General features: G+C 47.9%; 1 protein-coding gene across 1 annotated transcript; it reads right to left on the bottom strand.

Moving 5' to 3' along the window:
• Nucleotides 1–291: 291 nt before the first annotated feature.
• Nucleotides 292–6158, bottom strand: LOC147999995 (spermatogenesis-associated protein 31A3-like). Its single transcript, XM_087591656.1, has 4 exons — nucleotides 5800–6158; nucleotides 5173–5224; nucleotides 4588–4651; nucleotides 292–4348 (listed from the first exon to the last, which is right to left on the bottom strand). The coding sequence occupies exons 1-4, from the start codon at nucleotides 5977–5979 to the stop codon at nucleotides 352–354; spliced, it is 4293 nt and encodes a 1430-aa protein (XP_087447782.1). The 5' UTR covers nucleotides 5980–6158; the 3' UTR covers nucleotides 292–351.
• Between the last annotated feature and the right edge of the window lie 5289 nt (nucleotides 6159–11447).

The raw sequence follows: 11447 nt of genomic DNA, 5'->3' as shown, positions 1-11447 counted from the left end.
AAGCACAGGGGCTGAACCTACATGCACGGAACCTTTCAGGTCATCCTCCTGCTGCATGACCCCCTGCCTGGGCCCCGAACATTTTATTTTCTACCTCCCTCCATAGGCTCAATTAATGCATGAAGTCATTCAAATGTCACTGAACCGACCCTGTGGAGAGCTGTCTTCTCCAGAAGAAGATGGAGATGTTCCCTGTGGTCAAGCCCTGCAGGTTGTGTCTCCAGAGTAATGATGCACAAGAGGAATTAATGCCTACCTTGGGAAGCAGTCAATTAGCACTCGGACACCATGGTTTTGTTTTCTTTTTTTGTTTTTGTTTTTGAAAAGACTAGTTTTTCATGGGGAAATTTCCTATCCCGATAGGTGTAGAAAAGCTTTTGCTTTTCTAGACAGCTCACTTCTGCACAGGCAGTGCCACGGAGAGTAGACCGGGGTGCCTGAGAAACATGGTGGCTGTAACCTGTGCTGACAGGCTTGAGTTCTGATCACAGACTCTCTGAGCAGCTGGGCCTGGCAGGTGTAGTCCATCCATTTGTCTGTGGAAGGTTGGCTGTGTACCTTGGGAGTGTTTCCTTGTGTTTCGTGTCTTTCTGCAGTGGCAGTCCTGTGGAGGCAGACATGCCTGCCCATAGGAGCCTGGGGTGGGTCTTTGTGCAAACTTTTCTTTGAGGCTGTCCTGGCATGGCCAACCCCCACTTTCTCCTGTAGAATAGGCCTGACCGAGATCGTGAAGTCCTGAGCCTCAGCTACCTGTGGGGGCAGAAACACCCTGCTCATGACTGAGCCTTGACTTAGGGAAGTGACTGATGAGGCCTTGTGTTTGTGCAGGAAGTTCTCCTGCACTTTACTTTTACTTGACATGTGTGTCATAAAACTTTTTATCCTGTCCCCAATTTTTTTTTCTGGTAGAGGGGAGGAATTGTTTTCACGAGTATCTGACCAGCAGGCTTGGGCAGGTCTTGTCTGTGAAAGGTGTCTATCTTGCCTGGGGCCCCTAAAGCCCTCTTTGTATTTAGTTAGATCATAGATATGGCTAGTCCATGGTTCTTCAGATTTAATATTCTTGGGCACATTCCCTCCTCTTGAAAAGTAAGGGTACATGTCCCTGGAGGATGTTTTGCTGGTAGTGGACCTAGTCCTGAAGCCTGACTGTGAGGCCTGAGAGGCTAGGAGATCTGCCTCCAGCAGGACCTCTGGGCCACAGTCTTGAAAGATCATGCCAGTGCTACAGTCCTGCAGGAAGACAGCAGTAACAGAATCTTCTGGCTCCTTGGAAATGGCTCTGGAAGGGGACTGTTTTTCATTGACTTTCAGGGATTCTATACCTTTCAGATGTTCTTTACTCTGAGTGGGTGACACTTCCCTGGCTTCTGCATTGAGAGCCCAGTCACAGGACCCCTCCTCCTCCAGCTCCCTTTTATCTCTGCTAGTTGTTGGGCAGGTGTCTACAATGGTCCCCTGAACTGACAGCCCATGGGAGAGGTCTAAATCTGCACCCTCACTCTCCTGTGAGGCATGGTCACTCTTGAGTAGGTTTGGACCTGGCACTGGGTTGTCATTCCGAGGTCCTAGAACTGTGTCGCTGTGCCGGTCTCTGACTACAAGGCTGCGTGTCCTGTACAAGGAAGCCACTCTGCTCTTCTGGACATTTGAAGGGGACTCAGAGGGGCATAATTTGTCACTAGGACGAGTTCCACTTGGAAATTCAAGGTTGAGGGCAGAGGGAGGGGTTTGACTCTGGAAAACTGTTTTTCTTTTCAGATCTCCTTCTGAACCTTTCTGGAAAGGGTCTCCCAGGACAGCAGCAATTTTTGTAACAGAGTCATCCCTAGATTTCAAAGATGTCTGAGAGGGACTTGGGGGTTGTGGAAGTGACAAAGCTACAGCCTTGTTCACCTTGAAGAGTTGTAGGGCCCTGAGGCCTCTGAGGGGCAAGATCCATCTGTGCCTCACCAGGCGTCTTGAAAGATGAGTTTCCAGCACCTGCTGGACGTCAGGATCTAGCAAGGGAAGCCCAGGAGAAGTATCTTTGAAGTTGGACCCATCATTCAACGACATCTGCTTCTCCGTTTTGATATTTGTTTCTGGTTTTTCAATTTCTGAGTTGTCCAAATGGGTCTCTGAGTTTTCACGACGGACCACCATGTGGTCCCCCGGAATTCCAGGGCAAGTGCCCACAGGCACCATACTGTCATTGTCATGGCTGTGCTCACTGAAGTGGTTCCTCAGTGTGTCTTGTAGCTGCTGCTCTCCTGGTCCTCCTGGCTGGGGACCTGCTGAGTTGCTTCTTGGCTGTCTCACAGAGTTCTCCACCTCTGTCACAGCGATCGAGTCTAGAACTGTGCCCAGTGATCCCTCTGTGATCCCATCAGTATCTCTCAGAGGTCTTCCTGGACCGTTTGTCAGATCGCAGCATGGGTCCTTCCCTGTCTGGAGTATCTCTGGACCTTTTGCTGAGACCCTCTGTGCATGCGGGCTGCTTTTTCCTGCCAGTGCTGAGGAACATGAAGTCCCTCGATTATCTTCTGCATGACCCATCCCTGGGAGTTTGTCCTCAGACTTCATGAGATAAGTAGATAGCTGGATCTTTTGGTCCTCATGTTTCCAGAACCTGGTTTTTAAGTGTTGCTCTAGGTGCTGTTTGAGCTGGGGGTCAGTGAAATCCTTCAGGAGGTGGAGAACAGAGTCTTGTCCCTGGGAAGCTAAACTGGTGGAAATGAGTTGATGAGAGACTTCCTGTGACATTTTCACTACACTAGGTAAATCGCTCCTACTTTCTTGGTTCTTCTTCAAAAGGTGCTGATCTAGGTGTTGAACAGCAACTGGGAAAATAAGTTGGGATTTTGAATCTATGGGGCAGGAAGCCCTGGAATCCCTAGTTGGAGGTGGATTGGGTTGGTGGCTTGGGAGGGAGGTTGGGTCAGGGGCCAGGGATTTGACTCCAGACCCTGGTGGAGAACGGGGGCATGGCACGTTTGTAGTCAAAGGATTGGAAGGGACCAAGTGTTGAAGCAAGGGCTTTGGAGAGAAGAGCAGTGGAGCTGCATTCCTCTCAGCTTGTCTTAAGTTGTAAGGAGAGAGTTCATTGAAAAAGATGGCAGGGGAGTCGAGTGGTGAGCCCACCATGCTGACAGTAGCCATAAGGGACTCACTGTGAAGAAAGGGGAGGCCCCAGTAAAGCTGCCTGCAGTCCTTCTGAGACTTGTTCCAGAAGACCCTGGGGGAAAAGAGCTGATGGAGACCTGAGAGCTGCTCTGACTTGCAGGTGATGGCCTGCTCGCTGCTCCAGGACTGCAGCATATCACCCACACAGCTCAAGGCGTGGTCAAAGCTCTCCCTTCCTTGCTCTTTCCAGAGCTTCAGTTCTACCCTCTTGCTAATCTGCAGCTCCAGTATCTTCTGCACATCAGGCTTGATGAACGGGGGTTCTCCAGCCTCTAGCTGCCTGTATCCAGGGTCTGTCCACAATGAGGCCTCTTGGAAGCTGAAATGGAGATCCTCTTGCAGGGTCTCATCCTGTGACCACTTAGAACGACACCAGGTCCTGGCAGCCGCCTTGTACCAGGAAGAGCTTGAAGGAGACATGTTTGAGTGCTCAAGGCCTGGGGGGCTTGCCATGGGACAAGGCAAAGCTGGAGGAGATGTGCTTCGTGAGGTCACTAGTTGTGTTTTCCACTCACATCGAGGAGGAGGAGGAGGAGGAGGAGGAGGAGGAGGAGGAGGAGGAGGAGGAGAAGGAAGAGGAAGAGGAAGAGGAGGAGGTGGAGGAGGAAGAGAAAGAGGAGGAAAAAGAGGAAGGGGAGGAGGAGGAAGAGGAGGAGGAGGAGGAGAGGGAGGAAGGGAAAGAGGAGGAGGAGGAAGAGAGGGAGGAAGGGAAAGAGGAGGAGGAAGAGAGGGAGGAAGGGATAGAGGAGGAGGAGGAGGAAGAGAGATCAGAGGAAAAGGAGGAGGAGGAAGAGGAGGAGAAGGAGGAGGAGTCATGCTTTGGTCTGTCTCGGATGGAGAGCAGAACACTGGATCTTGAGGACAGGATGGGGAGGTTGGTCCACATGGTCGTGGTAAAGGATGCATTTTTGGCATTGTCGTCACTGGTGGGGTAGAATCACATGTAAGTGTTTGTGATTCCTTACAAGTAAGGGAATTTAGCAGGGTAGGTGACAAAGTTGAATCTTTGTGCAGCAAGTGTTCCTTGACCAGAGGGAAGGAGGCCACTAGAGGCAAGTTGGCCATAGACTGCTCTGTGGAATGCCTAGGTGGCTGGTGGTCTTCGGCAGCTTCTGGTCTGGATCCTTGAGCCGAGGCATCTCTTCTTAAGAGCTGGCAAAAGCTGATGGTGTCAGTAAGCAGGCTGCAGGAGACAGGACATAAGGTTGCAGCTTGGAGCATTCGGCAGCAGGAGGTGGACAGGCTGAGCAGGAAAGGCCACCTGCAGCCACAGCTCCACACTCGAATTAAACAGTAGCGCTGTGCACGCACCCCACCTTCCCAGAGGGCCCCTGGTCCCATGGTCAGCCCTTGCCCTTTGTCCCGAGTGATCTCCTCACAGGCGTGGGAGTGTGGAGTCAGGAAGCACTGGAGACTTCTCACCTCTGCAGGAGCGAAAGCAGGCCCCTGTCATCCTTCCCTCTCTTCCTGCTGTAGCCTCTGTAAGCTAGAAATACAGATGGGGTGATTGTGGGTAAAGGAGAGAACTGAGAGCCTACGGGAGCCTGAATGCAATGTCCCTTCTGTGGAAATGATCAACTAAACAGGAGCTCAAGCTTTGCTGAACAAGGCCACAGGCCCCAAAGCACTAAGTGCTGGGCACATGTGGGATAGGACCTGACCATAGACCGGAGGCTTCCATTTCCGCCGAGCTCCATGGACTTCATAATGTCCCTGTGGAGAGGAGGGAGGTCCAGTGTAGTGGAAGAGGAAAGTGTCTTAGAGAAGTGAAATAACCCATTTGCCTGCAGACGCATGCAGCATGTTTCTGGTCCTACCCACACCACCCTCCTGACTGCAGCCAACCATGGTCGTCCCTGGCTTTATTCTGAGCACAGCACCTTGGCAATGTCTTCACTTCTGATTCCTTCCATGCAGCCACAGCCGCATGGTCTGCAACTCATTTGGTGTCATCCCTTGGGGACAGGGTAGATGAAGTCACCTGTCCAGGGGAAGGAAGGAGCCTACCTTTCAAGGTCCTGATTTTCTTCCTGGCCTTGTTGTGGTCCCTCTTCACCACCTAATAGACAGAGATAACAGACACCACCTGCAGCCCCATTCACACCCCTGTGATGAGGGGTAAGTCTGTATTCTTTTCCCTTGAAAATCCCAAGTGTGGACGGTCTCCGTGAGACCCACCACGGATGTCATTGGTCAGTGTTCTTTCACCTCAGTAAGCTGAAGCTCAGCTCCGAACTGCCTTGTCATTTCCTGAGGTGAGATGTGACTCAAGTCCTGATCCTATGTCCAGGAGTGCATCACCCTCTTCACATGAGCTCAGCCGACCAAGACAATGTAGTGTGAGCATTAATGTGAGGAGGGGGACAGAGGAACCAGTGTTCAGAACGTTTTTTAGTGGAGCCTATCCATCCCAGGTCCACAGTTCCGTGACCACTGAGACATAGTGCTTCTTTCTGCTCTAGGAGGTCTGAGAGCAGATATCACGCAGCCCTCTCTCCCCGTCCTACCCGTGAGTTCTCATGCGGATGTGGTTCCCGTCTGCTGAGATGCCCTGTCCGCCACCTCCCTATTGGATTTGGAAAGTGTTGCCCTAATAGAGAAGGCTGTGTTGGTGTGGATGGAAGGCAGTCTTACCCTTTTGGTGGTGGTGGAGGCGCCCTCTGCAGGTGAGGGTGAGGTGAGTGGGAAGAAATGTATCCACAGGTGGAAGAGGCCCAGTCCACAGGCGAAGGCCAGGATCATGTCCATTGCCCACGTCGTGAAGCTGAGGCTGATCCATTCGGTTGGAGGAAACGGAAGTGAAGGTACTTCCATGGCACCGTCGTGCCCTACAAGTGCCTGGCACTCCGTGAAGGTAGTGCGTGGCCTTGTACTGGATGCCTGAGCGAATGTTTTAATTTGTCATTCCTTCAGGCTGCATCAGGGAGAGAAGGTTCTCTGACTGAATCACACTGTTGCCCTCAGGCAACTGAACTCTGATGGTTCGCTCTGGGTGTTAGCAGCTGCTCCCAGGCCTACATCACAGAGCTCCTGGGTCCCTGTCACAAAGGGCCCCTGAGATTGGGGGAGGGGCAATGGGAAGAGGGCACCACCAATCTCCCTATTCTCCATCTCTCTTCCTTGTCCTCCATCTATCAGCCTCCACAAGTCTTCTGTCCTCCACAGCTTTTCATAGCTCTGTTTCCACCTGCATACCCTGTCAAAGACAGTCTTGCCCACTTTCTGTTTCTCTCTATCCACCGAGAGAGGCCTGCTCACCTTCTGTCCCCACCCCCTCATTCCAAGGGAAGGGCTTGTCCACATTCTGTGGGCTTTTGAAACCACAAAAACACCCCCAGTGACACACCTCCTAATCCTTCCCAAACTGTTCCACCAACTGGGAAGTAAACATTCAGACAGATGAGCCTTTGGGAGTTCATTCAAACCCCCACATTCCCCTTTGTCCCTCCATAGGCTTACAGCTCTATCATAAAATGCCCTCATGTTGTGGAAATTATTTAAATCCTGGCCTTTGTTTCTACCCCTCCTTTGGTATGTGAATTCCCGGGAGAAATACACAATGTTTATATTTATAATAAGCATTAACATAAGAGCTGGGTAGATGAGGTCTGCCCTCCATGCTGTTTGAATCTACTTTCCTATCAATATTATTACTATTTACTATATTTCATCTGGGCTGCTCTTAACTCCAATTGACCAGCCCTCAGGGCCACATTCACATAGCTCACCTCACTCATGGCGGCTCCTCCCTCTGAGTTCTCCACTCCTCTTCCCTTCTGTTCGTTCTTGGAGCCCAGGCCTGTGAAACCTAAACTGTTAGCACCTTTATATCCCCATCAGAAGTAGTGTGGGTGCAGGGTCACTCAGCATCTTAGGTCTTTCCTGCAGATGCCATCTCTTGTGACAGCAAGTATAGGGGGCTCAAATTAGGGTTAGAATACAGGCAGCATTAGGCTAACCCACTGTATACTTAGTCAAACTTAAAAGTCTCCATAGACTTTCACAGTCTGACTATTGTTCAAAGTTCAAAGTCTCTTCTGAGACTCAAGACAATCTCTTCACTGCAACCCTTATAAAAGCACAGTTACGTGTTTCGACATACAGTGGTGCAGAGTACGTGTTTCCATTCTGAAAGCAAAGAAAGAGGGCACAGTGAGGAAATACGAGATCAAGGTGGGACCGAAGCCAATCTAGCAGATGCCAAACTGCATGTCCATGTGTGACGGCACAAGGCTCTTCAGCTCTCCCACGCCTTCCAGCTTTTTTACTGCAATGCAATTATCCCCCTTGTGTTGATTCCATACCCTGCGTACAGCCCTCCAGGGGCAAGTATTCCTTAACTCTGGCCTTCAACTCTCAGGATCCTCAACACAAACCAGGCATAAGCCTCATAGCTTCCTGCAATGGCTTCTTGGTGCCTCCATGTGGGGTTGTCCCTACACCTTTCTTTAACCTCAGAGGGTGATTCCACAGCCCTGTTACTCATGTATCCTTCATGGTTTTAAAGCAAGAATTACACGGCCAATGAGGCCATGTTCTTCTGCCTGCTTTGGATAGAACCAGGACTGTCCTTGAATCTCACTTGTATAAACTTTGGTTTCCTGATGCTCTTTGAAATCAGGTAATTCGGTCTTTCCCCCTCAATATTTTGTTTGTTCACTGTGCATTCTGATCACAGCCCCCCTTTCTCTTATCTTCCCAGTCATGCCCTCACAAATCCCTCTTTCTCCATTAATCCCTTTCATGCTCCTCAGAGAAGAGGAGGCCCTCCCTGGGTACCATCCCACCTCAGGACATCTAGTTCCAGAAGGACTAGACACATGCTCGCCCACTGAGGTCCAATTAGATGGTCCACCTAGGGGAAAGGGATCCAACTGTAGGCAATAGAATCTGTGACAGCCCCTGTGTCAATTGTTAGTGGACCCACATGAAGACCACACCCCACATCTGTTACAAATGTGTAGGGAGCCTAGGTCCAGCTTCTGCATGCTCTCTGGCTGGTGGTCAGTCTTTTTGAGCCCCGGGAACAGAGAATTCTTTAGCTCTTTTCATAAGTTGCAGAATTCGTTTGGGTAAAAGGTCTCATCCTGAGGGCACAACTCCCTTTCATCCATTTCTCTTTATCCTTTTAGGCATCAAGGCTACAACATCAAACTTCCTGTGCTCTTTTCTTCCTCAAAGTATACATTTTATATTTCTTTTTGCCCCACTTGCTTTTTTTTCACTGAATACCTGCTAATGATTATCACTGAGAACCACAAAACAAAGTCATTATTAAACTCTATGAAAGCTCTAGTCCAAAACCCTTCAATTTAGCCTCAGCCGAGTATAGAAAGCAACCTTTCTCCCGATACTATGACACGAATTGTCTCTAGCCTGGTTTGTAAAATTAACTTTTGTTCACCAGATATAACTGATCTTTCAGAGGCTTACTGCTGGATAAGCTTACTTTTTTACGATCTCTCTGAACTCTGGCTGGCTGATTCAACTCAACTGTTCAGACTCAAACTCTTTTCTGTTGGGGTCTAGTAATTGTCACGGAACTACACGGACACCAATCTCAGTCAGACAGGGATAGTTTATTAAGCATAAGCCCCAGGACTTGTCCATCAGGGTCATTGTCTAATTCAGAAGCTGGACCATGATCCCTTTTATAAGCCTCAAATCTACAAACACATGTGTCAAGTTATCCCACCAATCAGGATTTAGGGATAGGGGATTTCCTTAGGAACATTTCTCTTTTGTACATTTATCCTGTTCCCGTTGCCTGGGGAATTCAACAGTGGCAGGGGACTTGCTTTGTCTAGTATTCATGTCCTAAGTTGTCTACCAGGATGGGACTTGTCTAGCATTCGTGTCTTAACTTGCCAACCAAGATTCAATTACCCACATACATGTGTCTTCCTGCCAAGTAGAATGTGAGTTCGCAGGGAGGTCTTGGGAACTTAAACTTTACTTGACCACTACTCAAAATGGAAGTCTCATATCAAATTGCCTCTTATGTTGGTGCAGGTGTTTCTCTTATGTTGATGTCCATCCCAGGGGCAGCTTATACCATGAAAGCTTATACACAGGTGCAGGAAGTGCTGGTGGGTGGTTGGTTCATGTCCAAGCTTATCGTGTGTAACTATACAAAATAGTTCTACTGACTTGTATCATGGTTGTTTCCAAGGGCACTGAACAGAACAGAATATGTAATCGATCTTGCCATTAGAAAATTTCCTAGTAATAACAGAAACACATGAGAAAGTTTTTTGTTTTTATCATGAAAGGCTAGCCAGGTAAGTGTTACCTAGGTTTTAACATTTCACTTAGGTCTCAACATTCCATGTGACATCGTCACTTTGTCTTTTCTCAAATTAGATGCTGCTTTCCAACATGACTGCTTCCTTCTACAAACTCACTTTACCTTCATTGTTTGGGATTAAATGTGTGCACTAAGTGTGTGCCTATATTCCATCCAGAAGCATTAAAAGTGTGTCATTCCAGCTGGATCCCATAGACCTAGAAGGCCTTTGGATGCGATCCCTTGCCAGAGAGAGCAGCCATGTTGCTGGATTAGACTTCCTGTACACGGGTTGCTAATGTTGTCTTCCTGTGGAGCTGCGCCTTCACAGTCCACACTGTTCTCAGTCCTTCCAAGCCTGTATAGGACTGCCCGTTAAGCCATCTTTACAGCATGCAGTCACTTTCCTACCCCACAGTCTTCCACATTCCTCAAAAATCAAACAAACAAAACATCCCAGCAAGGTCACGGTCACATTGACATCTCTGGGTCCACTGGCATAACCATGTGATTGTTCTTGTTTGGGGCATTTCTAGTGTCATTTCTGTAGCTGTGATAAAATACCTAGCAGAATCAATTTAGGAACCATGGAGTTTATTTTGTATTACACTTCTTGATTAAAGACCATCATTGTAAGGAAGTAAAGGCCAGATTTTCAAGCAGCTAATTACACCACATTCCTAGTCAAGAACAGAGAGAAATGGCTGCACCCATGCTGCCAGCTTGCTCGACCTAGCTCTCCCCTGTCCTTTGGAGATCAGGACAATGTGTGCAGGGAATGGTGCCACCCACAACAGTCTACATCTTCTCACTTGATTAGGAATTCAGACAGTGGTCCCACAGGCCAATTGACCTAGGTAGCCCTTCAACAGACACTACCTTGTGTGTGACTCTAGGCCAGTGGTTCTCAACCTTCATAATGCTGTGACCCGTTAATACAGTTCTTCGTGTTGTGGTGACCCACCCCCAACCAAAAAATTAATTTTGGTACTACTTTATAACTATAATTTTGCTACTGTTATGAATCATAATATAAATATCTGTATTTTCTGATGGTGTTAGTCAACCTCATCGAAAGAATCATTCAAAAACCGGAAGAGTCACAGCCCACAGGTTGAGAACCACTTGTCTAGACTGTCAAGGTGACAAAACTAGCCATCACATGGAGAGTGGCATTCAGGTCAGTTCCAGCTCAGGGCTCTCTGAGCCATGTTTTTTTCAGCAACAGAAACTTACTCTCTACCTCTAGGGGATGGCGGAGAGTGGTCGCGGACATCAGAAATAAGCTGTACATGTTGGATCTCTCTTAGATAATTCCCACCAGTACTTAAAAGAGAGCTTTTATGTGTAAGAAGGTGAGATATTCTTTGGTTGGTCTTTTGCTCTTGGAGGGACCACCATCAGCCCAGGTGAAAAAAAGTTATGAAAACTATATGTCTATAATTTATATGCAGAATTACATTTGTTATAGTTTTAGGTAAATAGTTGATAGTAGGACTGTTTGTGTCCTTTACAGACACACTTGTTATCTTACCTTTGACCATATACTTAGGCTCTTCTATGAGCAGATCATAACTTAGATAACTCAATTATATTAACCTACATTCAGCCACATGGCTGGTTATCTGTGCTCAGGTAACATTCATCTGTCTCCTCACATTTTCCTGGGTGCCTCTTCCTACACCTGCACTATCGCAGAATTCTTTCTGCCTCCAGATGTCCCTTCTCCCCTTTTCTGCCTAAGCTCTAGGCCATAGGCTTTTAATTGACAGGGTGATGCATCCAAACAATATACAAGAAATTCTCTTTACAATTCTCTTTTTTAGTCCAAGAAGAGGCTCTTTTTCCATCAAATATAAATTGAACACACTTACAACAATGAAGAGACAATTATGGAAACTGTTACATAAGATTTACATTCATAATGTTTAGTCCATAGTATTTGGCAACTTCAAAAATATTCTAATATCTTCCTATTTTGGCATGTTTAAAGTTT

This window comes from Rattus norvegicus, chromosome 17 (assembly GCF_021556685.1).
Source record: "Rattus norvegicus strain SHRSP/BbbUtx chromosome 17, alternate assembly SHRSP_T2T, whole genome shotgun sequence".
Lineage (NCBI taxonomy): Eukaryota > Metazoa > Chordata > Mammalia > Rodentia > Muridae > Rattus > Rattus norvegicus.
This window is presented reverse-complemented; position numbering and strand designations above follow the sequence as displayed.